The 20,654-nt window shown below is 37.1% G+C and overlaps 1 protein-coding gene across 1 annotated transcript in view; it reads left to right on the top strand.

The window, feature by feature from the left end:
• The first annotated feature begins 1,440 nt into the window (after positions 1 to 1,440).
• The window catches only part of LOC134311986 (uncharacterized), a 57,646-nt gene continuing 38,432 nt past the window's right edge, over positions 1,441 to 20,654 (top strand). The window contains exons 1-4 of the mRNA XM_062993635.1: positions 1,441 to 1,471; positions 2,628 to 2,900; positions 11,603 to 11,875; positions 15,396 to 15,620. Coding sequence (XP_062849705.1) covers positions 1,441 to 1,471; positions 2,628 to 2,900; positions 11,603 to 11,875; positions 15,396 to 15,620 — 802 coding nt within the window. The remainder of the gene's footprint in view (positions 1,472 to 2,627; positions 2,901 to 11,602; positions 11,876 to 15,395; positions 15,621 to 20,654) is intronic.

Raw genomic sequence — 20,654 nt, 5'->3', positions numbered from 1 at the left:
CCCAAGTTGCAAAAACTCATTTCAGGGAGGTAAGAACAACAAGAAGAAGAGGGCGAGAACCTCCGAAGGGAAAAAAAGAAAAAAAAAAAAAACTCTTGCTCACACCAAAGGATTATGGGTGATAACAGAACTACTAGGAGCTGCTAACTGGGCTATTAAGCTAACTGTTCGCGTTACAAACACATTAATGTTCCCTACATAGTGCACTAGATTGTGTATCAGATCACGGATATATGTTCCCTACATAGTGCACTAGATAGTGTATCAGATCATGGATATATGTTCCCTACATAGTGCACTAGATAGTGAAGTAGACAATTGATTTATGTTCCCTACACAGTGCACTAGATTGTGTATCAGATAACGGATTTATAACGCGATCGGGAAAAAAGTCTGTGTCGCCTGCGTGCGTGTTTGTGTGCATGAAGCTCGTCGTTAATGGCAACGCGTCAGCGGAGTAATACAGTTGTGGTGTGAAAAGGCCGTGCTGTTATCACCAATATCAGCACAGTTAGAACACTTCTCAACCAATCAGATTGTAAGGTCGGAACTAACTGTTGTATAAAACCAGGTATTCCAGGTCAGCAGAGCAGTAGGTGTTCACTATGACAGAGTCCATGCACCATGTTTTGTTTACATAAATGCAAACACCACCACCGCGGCGGCTCTTACCCGATGCTGCTGCTACTCTATCAGCTCTGAAGATAGCGTACCCCTCCAGCTCCACCACGCTGTTCGAAACATCATTGTTTAGCCAAGTTTCTGAAAAGATCATGAGGCTGCAGTCCATAAGCCTTTCCTGTGTCAGGGTCCAGATTTTTAGCTCGTCCATCTTATTCGGCAGAGACCGCACATTGGCAAGGAAGATAGTGCTGGTAGAAAATGATAAAGCTTTAAAAACTGTTTGTTCTTTCACCAATTAAATTAAAACTATTCTGTTAAAAAAGAGCGGAACAAAAACTCCATCAGCGCTGCTGTGTCTGATCCACTCATACCAGCACAACACACACTAACACACCACCACCATGTCAGTGTCACTGCAGTGCTGAGAATGATCCACCACCTAAATTATATCTGCTTTAAATTATATGACCCATAATTTAAAACTCAATTAAATGAATCTGGTTTTTGTATGTGAGATTATGTAGATCAGTGATGGTTTTATTAAAACTTAAATGTTTTTGCTTTACAGACGAGCTAAAAGTTACTCTTACTGTGCAGTCTGGAAGGAAAGATTTCTTCATAGGAGAGAGAATCACTCTTACATGTTCTGTAGGAGGAGGAGAGAACAGTCAGAGTTACAGTTACAGTTGGTATAAGAATGGAACTGAAGTTTCTAATGAAAATAAAAGTGAATTAAGCTTTGAGGTGAATGAAGAGGCCAAATATACCAGATACACATGCAATAGAACACTGATGGATGATAAACAACAGAGCACAATGAGTAATTCTGTTACTGTATCTGTGTCAGGTGAGTTTACACAACATCACTCTGTAATTCAGGAGAACATGCACTACTGTAAAAGTTCATTTATCACATTTAATGTTTATGTAAGATAATTTATTTTAAATTTATTTGAAACCTGTATCAACCATGTTAAAAGTTATCACCCCTCTACACCGATCAGTCATAACATTAAAACCACCTCCTTGTTTCTACACTCACTGTCCATTTTATCAGCTCCACTTACCATATAGAAGTACTTTGTAGTTCTACAATTACTGACTGTAGTCCATCTGTTTCTCTGCATGCTTTGTTAGGCCCCTTTCAAACTGTTCTTTAGTAGTCAGGACCCCCACAGAGCAGGTATTATTTAGGTGGTGGATCATTCTCAGCACTGCAGTGACACTGACATGGTGGTGGTGTGTTAGTGTGTGTTGTGCTGGTATGAGTGGATCAGACACAGCAGCGCTGCTGGAGTTTTTGTTCTGCTCTTTTTTGACAGAATTGTTTTAATTTAATTGGCGAAAGAACAAACAGTTTTTAAAGCTTCATCATTTTCTACCAACTGTGAGATTAGAACCCCTCTACACCGATCACATTGCCACACAGGTTCTTTTGAAGTGATGTTTAGGTTCAACAGGTCTGGCAGTGATCATGTCTGGGTGTGGCTAGTAAAAAATAAACTCTTGAGGGAAATAGGACAACATTAATTAAAAAACATTTCTTGTTTCCTTTGGGTCTTTGTCTAATATTAAAAGTAATTTGATGTTAATAAGTTAATAAGTGTGACAAATATGCAAAAATAGAAGAAATTCTCTTGGCTATTTTAACCTAGTCTCTTCTAATGATGGAATCATGAACACTGATTTTATTTGAGGTGAGAGAGGTCTGCAATTCCTTAGATGTTCTTCTGGGTGTCCTTTATTTGCCTGGATGAGTTGGGGTGAGTTTTTAAAGAAATGTTAGTAAGCTGGTCAGTTGCAGGTGGATCATTTAAAAAACTGTGTTTGTATCATGTCATCGTTGTGTTGAGAATAAAATCAACCACCCAAAATATCTGCTCATGTGTAATTGTCTGAGGTGTAGTGACCTGAGAAACTGTGCTTCAATTCTTCAAACATTAAACACTCACAAACACAAAGTGTTCTTGTTAATGTAATAATGTTTTATTTTATTTCTACAGAGAGACCAAAAGCTGCTGTGATCATAAATCCTGATAATCACGTGTTTAGAGGAGATTCTGTTACTCTCACATGTAACATAGAGAATGGAGGAGGTGTCCAGAATTGGAGGTACAGCTGGAATAAAGACGGATCAGGACTTTATGTCAGGAATAAGCAGTACAGCATCGATAGTGTTACAGAGAATCATGCAGGTAAATACACCTGTACAGGAACAGAGACAAGAAACTCACGTTCCTCACTCACCAGTGATGATGCTCTACTGACTGTATCAGGTGAGTCTGATCATCTCTTCTGTACTGATTAATCTGTATCACATCATTATGCATTAACAAACTTTTGGTCATGTGGTTTATTTAAGGAAATTGTACAACTCCAAATCAGAAATAGTTGGGACATTTTGGAAAATATAATAAAAAGCTGAATCTGAGATTTTAAAATTCTCTTAAACTTTATTTGACAAAAATACAAAGAAAAGATTTTTATACCAGTGTTTATCTCTCACCAGCTTTAATGTTTTTGTAAAACCCAGAATCAGACAAAAATGGAACAGAATGGAAATAATAAAATGTACAGAGTTTCCTACAGTGAATGTTATTTTGTTTTCAGGCTGTATGAACCCAAGATATTTCATGTATTGTCAAGTCAACTTATATTCACGTGTTAATTTACTTCCATTCCTTCATTTTAGGCCTGTAACACATTCCAAATATATCGTGATTGTGGCAGTTTAGGGCTAGAAATAAGATAAAACAAACTAAATAATGATGTAATTTGAAACAGGTGATTGTAATCATGATTTGGTACAATAGCTGTATCCATGAAATGCATCTATGATGGACCATCACACAGTGGAAACATGGTCCCTGTTCAGGACCAAAGACAGAGAGGACCAGTTGGACTGTTATCAGAAACAGGTCCAAATGCCAGGGTCTGTCATGGTATGGGGGTGTGTCAGTACCAGGGTCTGTCATGGTATGGGGTGTGTCAGTACCAGGGTCTGTCATGGTATGGGGTGTGTCAGTACCAGGGTCTGTCATGGTATGGGGGTGTGTCAGTACCAGGATCTGTCATGGTATGGGGGTGTGTCAGTACCAGGGTCTGTCATGGTATGGGGGTGTGTCAGTACCAGGGTCTTTCATAGTATGGGGGTGTTTCAGTACCAGGGTCTGTCATGGTATAAGGTGTGTCAGTACCAGGGTCTGTCATGGTATGGGGGTGTGTCAGTACCAGGGTCTGTCGTGGTATGGGGGTGTGTCAGTACCAGGGTCTTTCATAGTATGGGGAAGTGTCAGTACCAGGGTCTGTCATGGTATGGGGGTGTGTCAGTACCAGGGTCTGTCATGGTATGAGGTGTGTCAGTACCAGAGTCTGTCATGGTATGGGGGTGTGTCAGTACCAGGGTCTTTCATAGTATGGGGAAGTGTCAGTACCACGGTCTGTCATGGTATGGGGGGGTGTCAGTACCAGGGTCTGTCATGGTATGGGGGTGTGTCAGTACCAGGGTCTGTCATGGTATGGGGGTGTGTCAGTATCAGGGTCTGTCATGGTATGGGGTGTGTCAGTACCAGGGTCTGTCATGGTATGGGGTGTGTCAGTACCAGGGTCTTTTATAGTATGGGGGTGTGTCAGTACCAGGGTCTGTCATGGTATGGGGGTGTGTCAGTACCAGGGTCTGTCATGAAATGGGGGTGTGTCAGTACCAGGGTCTGTCATGGGGTATGGGGTTAGATATGATTATAATGTCTTTAGTTTCTAGTGTAGGTTTCTTAAGAAGGGGAATGACCTGAGCCTTCTTAAAAGCAGTAGGGACAACATCTGATGTCAGGGAGTTGTTGATGATGGTTGTGATAAAGGGGATTAGGTCCTGTGAGATGTCTTTAAGGATGGTGGATGGTATAGGGTCGAGTGTGCATGTGGTGGGATTGCTGGATGAGAGGAGCTGTGTAACCTCATCCATGGTGAGTGGGGTGAATCTGGTGAGTGTGTTGGTGGGTTGAGGGTCAGTTGAAAATGGGTCAGTCAGAGAGAAGGATTAATTGATTTTGTCAATCTTTTCCTGAAAATATGTTGCAGATTATAATGTACAGATTTGTTAGATTAGATTATAATGTATAGATGTGTTAGATTAGATTATAATGTACAGATGTGTTAGATGAGATTATAATGTACAGATGTGTTAGATTAGATTATAATGTACAGATGTGTTAGATTAGATTATAATGTACAGATGTGTTAGATTAGATTGTAATGTACAGATGTGTTAGATTGGATGATAATGTACAGATGTCTTAGATTAGATTAAAATGTACAGATGTGTTAGATGAGATAATAATTTACAGATATGTTAGATTAGATTATAATGTACAGATGTGTTAGATGAGATTATAATGTACAGATTTGTTAGATTAGATTGTAATGTACAGATGTGTTAGATTGGATTATAATGTACAGATGTGTTAGATTAGATTATAATGTACAGAATTGTTAGATTAGATTGTAATGTACAGATGTGTTAGATTGGATGATAATGTACAGCTGTGTTAGATTAGATTATAATGTACAGATGTGTTAGATTAGATTATAATGTACAGATGTTAGATAAGGTTATAATTTACAGATGTGTTACAAAAGATTATAATGTACAGATGTGTTAGACTAGATTATAATGTACAGATGTGTTAAACTAGATTATAATGTACAGATGTGTTAGATTAGATAATAATGCACAAATGTGTTAGTTTAGATTATAATGTACAGATGTGTTAGATTAGATTATAATGTACATATGTGTTAGATTAGATTATAATGTACAGATGTGTTAGATTAGATTATAATGTACAGATGTGTTAGATTAGATTGTAATGTACAGATGTGTTAGATTGGATGATAATGTACAGATGTGTTAGATTAGATTATAATGTACAGATGTCTTAGATTAGATTAAAATGTACAGATGTGTTAGATGAGATAATAATTTACAGATATGTTAGATTAGATTATAATGTACAGATGTGTTAGATGAGATTATAATGTACAGATTTGTTAGATTAGATTGTAATGTACAGATGTGTTAGATTGGATTATAATGTACAGATGTGTTAGATTAGATTATAATGTACAGAATTGTTAGATTAGATTGTAATGTACAGATGTGTTAGATTGGATGATAATGTACAGATGTGTTAGATTAGATTATAATGTACAGATGTGTTAGACTAGATTATAATGTACAGATGTGTTAGATAAGATTGTAATTTACAGATGTGTTAGACTAGATTATAATGTACAGATGTGTTAGTTTAGATTATAATGTACAGATGTGTTAGATTAGATTATAATGTACAGATGTGTTAGATTAGATTATAATGTACAGATGTGTTAGATTAGATTATAATGTACAGGTGTGTTAGATTAGATTGTAATTTACAGATGTGTTAGATTAGATTATAATGTACAGATTTGTTAGATTAGATTATAATGTACAGAGGAGTTAGATTAGATTATAATGTACAGATGTGTTAGATGAGATTATAATTTACAGATATGTTAGATTAGATTATAATGTACATGTGTGATAGATTAGATGATAATGTACATATGTGTTAGATTAGATTATAATGTACAGATGTGTTAGTTTAGATTATAATGTACAGATGTGTTAGATTAGATTATAATGTACAGATGTGTTAGATTAGATTATAATGTACAGATGAGTTAGATTAGATTATAATGTACAGGTGTGTTAGATTAGATTGTAATTTACAGATGTGTTAGATTAGATTATAATGTACAGATTTGTTAGATTAGATTATAATGTACAGAGGAGTTAGATTAGATTATAATGTACAGATGTGTTAGATGAGATTATAATTTACAGATATGTTAGATTAGATTATAATGTACATGTGTGATAGATTAGATGATAATGTACATATGTGTTAGATTAGATTATAATGTACAGATGTGTTCAACTATATTATCATTTACAGATGTGTTAGATGAGATTATAATGCACAGATAAATTAGATTAGATTATAATTTACAGATGTGTTCGATGAGAATATAATTTACATATTTGTTAGATTAGATTATAATGTACGGATGTGTTAGATTAGAATATAATGTACAGATGTGTTAGATTAGATTATAATTTACAGTTGTGTTAGATGAAATTATAATGTACAGATGTGTTACATTGGATTATAATTTACAGAAGTGTTAGTTTAGATTATTATTTGCAGAAGTGTTAGATTAGATTATAATATACAGATGTGTTAGATTAAATTATAATGTACAGATGTGTTAGATTAGATTATAATGCACAGATGTGTTAGATTAGATTATAATGTACAGCTGTGTTTGATTAGATTATGTTGTACAGGTGTTTTAGATTAGATTGTAATTTACAGATGTGTTAGATTACATTATAATGTACACATTTGTTAGATTAGATTATAATGTACGGATGTGTTAGATTAGATTATAATGTACAGATGTGTTAGATTAGATTATAATGTACAGATGTGTTAGATTAGATTATAATGTATAGATGTGTTAGATTAGATTATAATGTACAGATGTGTTAGATGAGATTATAATGTACAGATGTGTTAGATGAGATTATAATGTACAGATGTGTAGGATTAGATTATAATGTACAGATGTGTTAGATTAGATTATAATGTACAGATGTGTTAGATGAGATTATAATGTACAGATGTGTTAGATGAGATTATAATGTACAGATGTGTAGGATTAGATTATAATGTACAGATGTGTAGGATTAGATTATAATGTACAGATGTGTTAGATTAGATTATAATTTACAGATGTGTTAGATTATATTATAATGTACATGTGTTAGATTTTATTATAATTTACAGATGTGTTAGATGAGATTATAGTGCACAGATGTGTTAGATTAGATTATAATGTACAGATGTTTTAGATAAGATTATAATTTACAGATGTGTTAGATTAGATTATAATGTATAGATGTGTTAGATTAGATTTTAATGCACAGATTTGTTAGATCCGATTATAATGTACAGATGTGGTAGATTAGATTATAATGTACAGATGTGTTAGATTAGCTTATATTGTACAGATGTGTTAGATTAGATTATAATGTATAGACGTGTTAGATTAGATTATAATGTACAGATGTGTTAGATTAGATTATGTACAGATGTGTTAGATTAGATTATAATGTATAGATGTGTTAGATTAGATTATATTGTACAGACGTGTTAGATTAGATTATAATGTACAGATGTGTTAGATGAGATTATAATTTACAGATGTGTTAGATTAGATTGTAATGTACAGATGTGTTAGTTTAGATTATAATGTACAGATGTGTTAGATTAGATTGTATTGTACAGATGTGTTAGATTAAATTATAATGTACAGATGTGTTAGATTAGATTATAATGTATAGATGTGTTAGATTAGATTATAATGTACAGATGTGTTAGATGAGATCATAATTTACAGATGTGTTAGATTAAATTATAATGAACAGATGTGTTAGATTATATTATATTGTACAGATGTGTATGATTATATTATATTGTACAGATGTGTTAGATTAGATTTTAATGCACAGATATGTTAGATTAGTTTATAATGTACAGATGTGTAGGATTAGATTATAATTTACATATGTGTTAGATTAGATTATAATGTACCGACATGTTAGATTAGATTATAATGTACAGATCTGTTAGATTAGATTTTAATGCACAGATTTGTTAGATTCAATTATAACGTACAGATGTGTTAGATTAGATTATAATGTATAGGCGTGTTAGATTAGATTATAATGTACAGATATGTTAGATTAAATTATAATGTACAGATGTTTTAGATGAGATTATAATGTACAGATGTGTTATATTAGATTATGATGTACAGATGTGTTACATTGGATTATAATGCACAGATGTGTTAGATAAGATTATAATTTACAGATGTGTTAGATTAGATTATAATGTACAGATGTGTTAGATTAGATTATAATGTACAGATGTGTTAGATTAGATTTTAATGTACAGATGTGTTAGTTTAGATTATAATGTACAGATGTTTTAGATTAGATTATATTGTACAGATGTGTGAGATTAAATTATAATGTACAGATGTGTTAGATTAGATTATAATGTATAGATGTTAGATTAGATTATAATGTACAGATGTGTTAGATGAGATCATAATTTACAGATGTGTTAGATTAAATTATAATGAACAGATGTGTTAGATTATATTATATTGTACAGATGTGTATGATTATATTATATTGTACAGATGTGTTAGATTAGATTTTAATGCACAGATTTTTTTAGATTCAATGTGTTAGATTAGATTGTAATGTACTGATGTGTTAGATTAGATTAAAATGTACAGATATGTTAGATTAGTTTATAATGTACAGATGTGTGGGATTAGATTATAATTTACAGATATGTTAGATTAAATTATAATGTACAGATTAGTTAGATTAGATTATAATGTACAAATGTGTTAGATGAGATCATAATGTACAGATGTGTTAGATTAGATTATAATGTACATATGTGTTAGATTAGGTTATAATGCACAGATGTGTTAGATTAGATTACATTGTACAGATGTGTTTGATTAGATAATAATGTACATATGTGTTAGATTAGATTATAATGCACAGATGTGTTAGATTAGGTTATAATGCACAGATGTGTTAGATTAGATTATGATGCACAGATGTGTTAGATGAAATTATAATTTACAGATGTGTTAGATTAGATTAAAATGTACAGATGTGTTATATTAGATTATAATGTACAGATGTGTTAGATTAGATTTTAATGTACAGATGTGTTTGATTAGATTATAATGTACAGATGTGTTAGATGAGATTATAATTTACAGATGTGTTATATTAGATTATAATGTACAGATGTGTTAGATTAGATTTTAATGTACAGATGTGTTTGATTAGATTATAATGTACAGATGTGTTCAATTATATTATATTGTACAGATTTGTTAGATTAGAATATATTGTACAGACATGTTAGAGTAGATTATAATGTACAGATGTATTAGATGAGATTATATTTTACAGATGTGTTTGATTAGATTGTAATGTACAGATGTGTTAGATTAGTTTATAATGTGTAGATGTGTTAGATGAGATTATAGTTCACAAATGTGTTAGATTAGATTATAATGTACAGATGTGTTAGATGAGATTATAATTTACAGATGTTTTAGATTATATTTTATTGTACAGATGTGTTTGATTAGATTATAATGTACAGATGTGTTAGATTAGATTATAATTTACAGATTTGTTAGATGAGATTATTGTGTACAGATGTGTTAGATTATAATATATAGTACAGATGTGTTATATTAGATTATAATGTACAGATGTGTTAGATGAAAATATAATTTAAAGATGTATTAGACGAGATTATAGTGCAAAGATGTGTTAGATTAGATTATAATGTGCAGATGTGTTAGATTAGATTATAATGTGCAGATGTGTTAAATTATATTATATTGTACAGATGTGTATGATTAGATTATAATGTACAGATGTGTTAGAGGAGATTATAATGTACAGAATTGTTAAATTATATTATATTGTACAAATGTTTATGATTAGATTATATTGTACAGATGTGTTAGATGAGATTATAATTTACAGATGTGTATGATTAGATTATAATGTACAGATGAGTTATATTAGATTATATTGTACAGACGTGTTAGATTATAATTTACAGATGTGTTAGATTAGATTATAATGTACATATGTGTTAGAGTAGATTATAATGTACAGATGTGTTAGATTAGATTTTAATGCACAAATTTGTTAGATTCGATTATAATGTACAGATGTGTTAGATTAGATTATAATGTACAGATGTGTTAGATTAGATTATAATGTACAGATGTGTTAGATTAGATTATAATGTACAGATGTGTTAGATTAGATTATAATGTACAGATGTGTTAGATTAGATTATAATGTACAGATGTGTTGGATTAGATTGTAATGTACAGATGTGTTAGATTGGATGATAATGTACAGATGTGTTAGATTAGATTATAAGGTACAGATGTCTTAGATTAGATTATAATGTACAGATGTGTTAGATTAGATCTTAATGGACAAATTTGTTAGATTAGATTATAATGTACAGATGTGTTAGATTAGATTATAATGTACAGATGTGTTAGATTAGATTATAATGTACAGATGTGTTAGATTAGATTATAATGTACAGTTTTATTTGATTAGATTTTAAAGCACAGATGTGTTAGATTCGATTATAATGTACATATGTGTTAGATTAGATTATAATGTACAGATGTGTTAGATTAGATTATAATGTACAGATGTGTTAGATTAGATTTTAATGCACAAATTTGTTAGATTCGATTATAATGTACAGATGTGCTAGATTAGATTATAATGTACAGATGTGTTAGGTTAGATTATAATGTACAGATGTGTTAGATTAGATTATAATGTACAGATGTGTTAGATTAGATTACAATGTACAGATGTGTTAGATTAGATTTTATTGTACAGATGTGTTAGATTAGATTATATTGTACAGATGTGTTAGAATAGATTATAATGTACAGATGTGTTAGATTGGATTATAATGTACAGATGTGTTAGGTTGAATTATCATGTACAGATGTGTTAGATTAGATTATAATGTACAGATGTTTTAGATGAGATTACAATGCACAGATGTGTTAGATTAGATTATAATGTACAGATGTGTTAGATTAGATTAGATTATAATGTACAGATGTGTTGTATTATATTATAATGTACAGGTGTGTTAGATTATAATTTACTGATGTGTTAGATTAGATTATAATGTACAGACGTGTTAGATTAGATTAAAATGTACAGATGTGTTAGATTAGATTATAATGTATTGATGTGTTTTTGATTTTTTTTTTACAGAGAGACCAAAACCCATTGTGAGCATAAATCCTGATAATCACGTGTTTATAGGAGATTCTGTTACTCTCACATGTAACATAGAGAATGGAGGAGGTGTCCAGAACTGGAGGTACAGCTGGAATAAAGACAGATCAAGACGTTCTGTCAGTAATAAGCAGTACAGAATCAGTAGTGTTACAATAGCTGATGCAGGTAAATACACCTGTACAGGAACAGAGACAGGAGGCTCACGTTCCTCACACCCCAGTGCTGCTGTTCTACTGACTGTATCAGGTGAGTCTGATCATCTCTTCTGTATTTGATAACATCTGTATCACATCAGCATGTATTAACAAACGTTTGGTCATGTGGTTTATTTATGGAAGTTATTTTTGGAAAATGTAATAAAAAGCAGAATCTGAGATTTTTAAATTCTCTTAAACTTTTATTTGACAAAAATACAAAGAAAAGATTTTTATACCAGTGTTTATATCTCACCAGCTTTAATGTTTTTGTAAAACCCAGAATCAGACAAAAATGGAACAGAATGGAAATAATAAAATGTACAGAGTTTCCTACAGTGAATGTTATTTTGTTTTCAGGCTGTATAAACCCAAGATATTTCATGTACTGTCAAGTCAACTTATATTTACGTGTTAATTTACTTCCATTCCTTCATTTTAGGCCTGTAACACATTCCAAAAATATCGTGATTGTGGCAGTTTAGGGCTAGTAATGTGGTTAAAACAAACTAAATAATGATGTGATTTGAAACAGGTGATTGTAATCATGATTTGGTACAATAGCTGTATCCATGAAATGCATCTATGATGGACCATCACACAGTGGAAACATGGTCCCTGCTCAAGACCAACGACAGAGAGGACCAGTTGGACTGTTATCAGCAACAAGTCCAAAAGCCAGGGTCTGTCATGGTCTGGGGGTGTGTCAGTACCAGGGTCTGTCATGGTATTGGGGGGTGTCAGTACCAGGGTCTGTCATGGTATGGGGGTGTGTCAGTACCAGGGTCTGTCATGGTATGGGGGTGTTTAAATACCAGGGTCTGTCATGGTATGGGGTGTGTCAGTACCAGGGTCTGTCATGGTATGGGGTGTGTCAGTACCAGGGTCTGTCATGGTATGGGGGTGTGTCAGTGCCAGGGTCTGTCATGGTATGGGGGTGTGTCAGTATCAGGGTCTGTCATGGTATGGGGGTGTTTAAGTACCAGGGTCTGTCATGGTATGGGGTGTGTCAGTACCAGGGTCTTTCATGGGATGGGGGTGTGTCAGTACCAGGGTCTGTCATGGTATGGGGGTGTGTCAGTACCAGGATCTGTCATGGTATGGGCGTGTGTCAGTACCAGGGTCTTTCATGGTATGGGGGTGTGTCAGTACCAGGGTCTGTCATGGTATGGGGTGTGTCAGTACCAGGGTCTGTCATGGTATGGGGGTGTGTCAGTACCAGGGTCTGTCATGGTATGGGGGTGTGTCAGTACCAGGGTCTATCATGGTATGGGGGTGTGTCAGTACCAGGGTCTATCATGGTATGGGGGTGTGTCAGTACCAGGGTCTATCATGGTATGGGGGGTGTGTCAGTACCAGGGTCTATCATGGTATGGGGGGGGTGTCAGTACCAGGGTCTGTCATGGTATGGGTTGTGTCAGTACCAGGGTCTGTCGTGGTATGGGGGTGTGTCAGTACCAGGGTCTGTCATGGTATGGGGGTGTGTCTGTACCAGGGTCTGTCGTGGTATAGGGGCGTGTCAGTACCAGGGTCTGTCATGGTATGGGGTGTGTCAGTACCAGGGTCTGTCATGGCATGGGGGGGGGGGGGGGTCAGTGCCCTTGGTAAAGGTCATTTACACTCTGTGATGCAGCATTAATGCAGAAAAGTACATTGAGATCTTAGAGCAACATCTGCTGCTTTCAAGACGTCGTCTTTTCCAGGGATGTCCAGCATTTTTCAACAAGACAATGTAAAACCACCTGCTGCACACATTACAAAGGCGTGGCTGTGGGAGGGAAACGTAGATTATAATGTACAGATAAATTAGATTAGATTATAATGTACAGATGTGTTAGATTAGATTATAATGTACAGATGAGTTAGATTAGATTATAATGTACAGATGTGTTAGATTAGATTACAATGTACAGATGTGTTAGATCAGATTTTAATGTACAGATGTGTTATATTAGATTATAATTTACAGATGTGTTATATTATATTGTAATTTACAGATGAGTTAGATTAGATTATAATGTACAGATGTGTTAGATTAGATTATAATGTACAGATGTGTTAGATTACATTATACTGTACAGATGTGCTAGATTAGATTATAATGTACAGATGTGTTAGATTAGATTATAATGTACATATGTGTTAGATTACATTATACTGTACAGATGTGTTAGATTAGATTATAATGTAGAGATGTGTTAGATTAGATTATAATGTACAGATGTGTTAGATTAGATTATAATGTACATATGTGTTAGATTACATTATACTGTACAGATGTGTTAGATTAGATTATATTGTACAGATGTTAGAATAGATCATAATGTACAGATGTGTTAGATTGGATTATGATGTACAGATGTGTTAGGTTGGATTATCATGTACAGATGTGTTAGATTAGATTATAATGTACAGATGTTTTAGATGAGATTACAATGTACAGATGTGTTAGATTATATTATAATTTACAGATATGTTTTTTTATATTATAATGTACAGATGAGTTAGATTAGATTATAATGTACAGATGTGTTAGTTTACATTATAATGTACAGATGTGTTAGATTAGATTATAATGTACAGATGTGTTAGATTAGATTATAATGTACAGATGTGTTAGATTAGATTATAATGTACAGATGAGTTATATTAGATTATAATGTACAGATGTGTTAGATTAGATTATAATTTACAGATGTTACATTAGATTATAATGTATAGATGAGTTATATTAGATTATAATGTACAGATGTGTTAGATTAGATTATAATTTACAGATGTGTTAGATTAGATTATAATGTACAGATGAGTTATATTAGATTATAATGTACAGATGTGTTAGATTAGATTATAATGTACAGATGTGTTAGATTACATTATACTGTACAGATGTGTTAGATTACATTATAATGTACAGATGTGTTAGATTAGATTATAATGTACAGATATGTTAGATTAGATTATAACGTACAGATGTGTTAGATTAGATTATAATGTACAGATGAGTTAGATTAGATTATAATGTACAGAAATGTTAGATTAGATTATAATGTACAGATGTGTTAGATTAGATTACAATGTACAGATGTGTTAGATTAGATTATTATGTACAGATGTGTTAGATCAGATTTTAATGTACAGATGTGTTATAGTAGATTATAATTTACAGATGTGTTATATTATATTATAATTTACAGATGAGTTAGATTAGATTGTAATGTACAGATGTGTTAGATTACATTATAATGTACAGATGTGTTAGATTACATTATACTGTACAGATGTGTTAAATTAGATTATAATGTACAGATGTGTTAGATTAGATTATAATGTACATATGTGTTAGATTACATTATACTCTACAGATGTGTTAGATTAGATTATAATGTACAGATGTGTTAGATTAGATTATACTCTACAGATGTGTTAGATTACATTATACTGTACAGATGTGTTAGATTAGATTATAATGTACAGATGAGTTAAATTATTTTTATTAATGAAAATATTAAATTTTCTTTCTACAGAGAGACCAACTGTGATCATAAATCCTGGTAATCACGTGTTTGTAGGACAGACTGTTACTCTCACATGTAACATAGAGGCTAGAGGAGGTGACCAGAACTATTACAGCTACAGCTGGAATAAAGACAAATCAGGACTTTATGTCAGGAATAAGCAGTACAGCATCGATAGTGTTACAGAGAATCATGCAGGTAAATACACCTGTACAGGAACAGTGACAGGAAGCTCACGTTCCTCACTCACCAGTGATGATGCTCTACTGACTGTATCAGGTGAGTCTGATCATCTCTTCTGTATTGATTAATCTGTATCACATCAGCATGTATTAACAAACTTTTGGTCATGTGGTTTATTTAGGGAAGTTGTACAACTCCAAATCAGCAAACGTTGGGGGTATTTTGGAAAATATAATAAAAAGCAGAATCTGAGATTTAAAAATTCTTCTAAACTTTTATTTGACAAAAATACAAAGAAAAGATTTTTATACCAGTGTTTATCTCTCACCAGCTTTAATGTTTTTGTAAAACCCAGAATCAGACAAATATGGAACAGAATGGAAATAATAAAATGTACAGAGTTTCCTACAGTGAATGTTATTTTGTTTTCAGGCTGTATAAACCCAAGATATTTCATGTACTGTCAAGTCAACTTATATTCACGTGTTAATTTACTTCCATTCCTTCATTTTAGGCCTGTAACACATTCCAAAAATATCGTGATTGTGGCAGTTTAGGGCTAGAAATGTGGTTAAAACAAACTAAATAATGATGTAATTTGAAACAGATGATTGTAATCATGATTTGGTACAATAGCTGTATCCATGAAATGCATCTATGATGGACCATCACACAGTGGAAACATGGTCCCTGCTCAAGACCAAAGACAGAGGGTCTGTCATGGTATGAAGGTGTGTCAGTACCAGGGTCTGTCATGGTTTGGGGTGTGTCAGTACCAGGGTCTGTCATGGTTTGGGGGGGTGTCAGCATCAGGGTCTGTCATGGTATGGGGGTGTGTCAGTACCAGGGTCTGTCATGATATAGGGGTGTGTCAGTACCAGGGTCTGTCATGGTATGGGGGTGTGTCAGTACCAGGGTCTTTCATGATATGGGGGTGTGTCAGTACTACGGTCTGTCATGGTATGGGGGTGTGTCAGTACCAGGGTCTGTCATGATATGGGGGTGTGTCAGTACCAGGGTCTGTCATGATATGGGGGTGTGTCAGTACCACGGTCTGTCATGGTATGGGGGTGTGTCAGTACCAAGGTCTGTCATGGTATAGGGGTGTGTCAGTACCAGGGTCTGCCATGATATGGGGGTGTCTCAGTACCAGGGTCTGGTATAGGGGGTGTCAGTTCCAGGGTCTGTCATAGTATGGGGTGTGTCAGTACCAAGGTCTGTCATGGTATGGGGGTGTGTCAGTACCAGGGTCTTTCATAGTATGGGGTGTGTCAGTACCAGGGTCTGTCATGGTTTGGGGGTGTGTCAGTACCAGGGTCTGTCATGGTGTCGGGGGGTGTCAGTACAAGGGTCTGTCAATATATGGAGGTGTGTCAGTACCAAGGTCTGTCATGGTATGAGGGTGTTTCAGTACCAGGGTCTGTCATGGTGTGGGGGGGTGTCAGTACCAGGGTCTCTCATGGTATGGGGTGTGTCAGTACCAGGGTCTGTCATGGTATGAGGGTGTGTCAGTATCAGAGTCTGTCATGGTATGGGGGTGTGTCAGTAGCAGGATCTGTCATGGTATGGGGGTGTGTCAGTACCAGGGTCTGTCATGGTAGGGGTGTGTCAGTACCAGGGTCTGTCATGGTATGGGGTTTGTCAGTACCAGGGTCTGTCATGGTATGGGGTGTGTCAGTATCAGGGTCTCTCATGGTATGGGGGTGTATCAGTACCAGGGTCTGTCATGGTAGGAGTGTGTCAGTACCAGGGTCTGTCATGGTATGGGGTTTGTCAGTACCAGGGTCTGTCATGGTATGGGGTGTGTCAGTATCAGGGTCTCTCATGGTATGGGGGTGTGTCAGTATCAGGGTCTGTCATGGTATGGGGGTGAGTCAGTATCAGGGTCTGTCATGGTATGGGGGTGTATCAGTACCAGGGTCTGTCATGGTATGGGGTGTGTCAGTATCAGGGTCTCTCATGGTATGGGGGTGTGTCAGTATCAGGGTCTGTCATGGTATGGGGGTGTGTCAGTATCAGGGTCTGTCATGGTATGGGGGTGTATCAGTACCAGGGTCTGTCATGGTATGGGGGTGTATCAGTACCAGGGTCTGTCATGGTATGGGGGTGTATCAGTACCAGGGTCTGTCATGGTATGGGGGTGTGTCAGTATCAGGGTCTGTCATGGTATGGGGGTGTGTCAGTACCAGGGTCTGTCATGGTATGGGGTGTGTCAGTACCAGGGTCTGTCATGGTATGGGGGTGTGTCAGTACCAGAGTCTGTCATGGTATGGGGGTGTGTCAGTACCAGGGTTCTTCATGGTATAGGGGGTGTCAGTACCAGGGTCTGTCATGGTATGGGGGTGTGTCAGTACCAGGGTCTGTCATGGTATGGGGGTGTGTCAGTACCAGGGTCTTTCATGATATGGGGGTGTGTCAGTACCACGGTCTGTCAAGGTATGGGGGTGTGTCAGTACCAGGGTCTGTCATGATATGGGGGTGTGTCAATACCACGGTCTGTCATGGTATGGGGGTGTGTCAGTACCATGGTCTGTCATGGTATGGGGGTGTGTCAGTATCAACGTCTGTCATGGTATAGGGGTGTGTCAGTACCAGGGTCTGTCATGATATGGGGGTGTGTCAGTACCAGGGTCTGTCATGATATGGGGGGGTGTCAGTACCACGGTCTGTCATGGTATGAGGGTGTGTCAGTACCACGGTCTGTCATGGTATGGGGGTGTGTCAGTACCAGGGTCTTTCATGGTATGGGGGTGTGTCAGTACCATGTTCTGTCATAATATGGGGGTTTGTCAATATCAGGGTCTGTCATGGTTTAGGGTTTTGTTAATATCAGGGTCTTTCATGCTATGGGGTTGTGTCAGTACCAGGGTCTTTCATGGTATGGGGTGTGTCATTTCCAGGGTCTGTCACGGTATGGGGGTGTGTCAGTGCCATGGTCTGTCATGGTATGGGGGTGTGTCAGTACCAAGGTTCTTCATGGTATAGGGGGTGTCAGTACCAGGGTCTGTCATGGTATGGGGTGTGTCAGTACCAGGGTCTGTCATGGTATGGGGGTGTGTCAGTACCAGGGTCTGTCATGGTATGGGGTGTGTCAGTGCCAGGGTCTGTCATGGTATAGGGGGTGTCAGTACCAGGGTCTGTCATAGTATGGTGTGTGTCAGTACCAAGGTCCGTCAATGTATGGGGGTGTGTCAGTACCAGGGTCTTTCATAGTATGGGGTGTGTCAGTACCAGGGTCTGTCATGGTATGGGGGTGTGTCAGTACCATGGTCTGTCATGGTATGGGGGTGTGTCAGTGCCAGGGTCTGTCATGGTATATTGGGTGTCAGTACCAGGGTCTGTCATAGTATGGGGTGTGTCAGTACCAGGGTCTGTCATGGTATGGGGGTGTGTCAGTACCAGGGTCTGTCATAGTATGGGGTGTGTCAGTACCAGGGTCTGTCATGGTTTGGGGGGGTGTCAGTACCAGGGTCTGTCATAGTATGGGGTGTGTCAGTACCAGGGTCTGTCATGGTATGGGGGTGTTTCAGTACCAGGGTCTGTCATGGTGTCGGGGGGTGTCAGTACAAGGGTCTGTCAATATATGGAGGTGTGTCAGTACCAAGGTCTTTCATGGTATGAGGGTGTGTCAGTACCAGGGTCTTTCATGGTGTGGGGGGGTGTCAGTACCAGGGTCTCTCATGGTATGGGGTGTGTCAGTACCAGGTTCTGTCATGGTATGAGGGTGTGTCAGTATCAGGGTCTGTCATGGTATGGAGGTGTGTCAGTACCAGGTTCTGTCATGGTATGAGGGTGTGTCAGTACCAGGGTCTGTCATGGTATGGAGGTGTGTCAGTACCAGGGTCTGTCATGGTATGGGGTGTGTCAGTACCAGGGTCTGTCATGGTATGGGGGTGTATCAGTACCAGGGTCTTTCATGGTATTGGGGTGTGTCAGTATCAGGGTCTGTCATGGTATGGGGGTGTGTCAGTATCAGGGTCTTTCATGGTATGGGGGTGTATCAGTACCAGGGTCTGTCATGGTATGGGGTGTGTCAGTACCAGGGTCTGTCATGGTATGGGGGTGTATCAGTACCAGGGTCTGTCATGGTATGGGGTGTGTCAGTACCAGGGTCTGTCATGGTATGGGGGTGTATCAGTACCAGGGTCTGTCATGGTATGGGGGTGTATCAGTACCAGGGTCTGTCATGGTATGGGGGTGTGTCAGTACCAGGGTCTGTCATGGTATGGGGGTGTGTCTGTACCAGGGTCTGTCATGGTATGGGGGGGTGTCAGTGCCAGGATCTTTCATGCTATTTGGTTGTGTCAGTACCAGGGTCTGTCATAGTATGGGGTGTGTCAGTACCAGGGTCTGTCATGGTATGGGGGTGTGTCAGTACCAGAGTCTGTCATGGTATGGGGGTGTGTCAGTACCAGGGTTCTTCATGGTATAGGGGGTGTCAGTACCAGGGTCTGTCATGGTATGGGGTTTGTCAGTACCAGGGTCTGTCATGGTATGGGGGTGTGTCAGTACCAGGGTCTGTCATGGTATGGGGGTGTGTCAGTACCAGGGTCTGTCATGGTATGGGGGTGTGTCAGCACAAGGGTCTGTCATGGTATGGGGGTGTGTCAGTACCAGGGTCTGTCATGGTATGGGGGTTTGTCAGTACCAGGGTCTGTCATGGTATGGGGTGTGTCAGTTCCAGGGTCTGTCATGGTATAGGGGTGTGTCAGTACCAGGGTCTGTCATAGTATGGGGTGTGTCAGTACCAGGGTCTGTCATGGTTTGGGGGGGTGTCAGTACCAGGGTCTGTCATAGTATGGGGTGTGTCAGTACCAGGGTCTGTCATGGTATGGGGGTGTTTCAGTACCAGGGTCTGTCATGGTGTCGGGGGGTGTCAGTACAAGGGTCTGTCAATATATGGAGGTGTGTCAGTACCAAGGTCTTTCATGGTATGAGGGTGTGTCAGTACCAGGGTCTTTCATGGTGTTGGGGGGTGTCAGTACCAGGGTCTCTCATGGTATGGGGTGTGTCAGTACCAGGTTCTGTCATGGTATGGGGGTTTGTCTGTACCAGGGTCTGTCATGGTATGGGGGGGTGTCAGTGCCAGGATCTTTCATGCTATTTGGTTGTGTCAGTACCAGGGTCTGT

Source organism: Trichomycterus rosablanca, chromosome 4, assembly GCF_030014385.1.
Source record: "Trichomycterus rosablanca isolate fTriRos1 chromosome 4, fTriRos1.hap1, whole genome shotgun sequence".
In the NCBI taxonomy this organism is placed as follows: Eukaryota; Metazoa; Chordata; class Actinopteri; order Siluriformes; family Trichomycteridae; genus Trichomycterus; species Trichomycterus rosablanca.
Note: the sequence above shows the minus strand (reverse complement) of the source record. Positions and strands in the feature narration are given on the sequence as shown.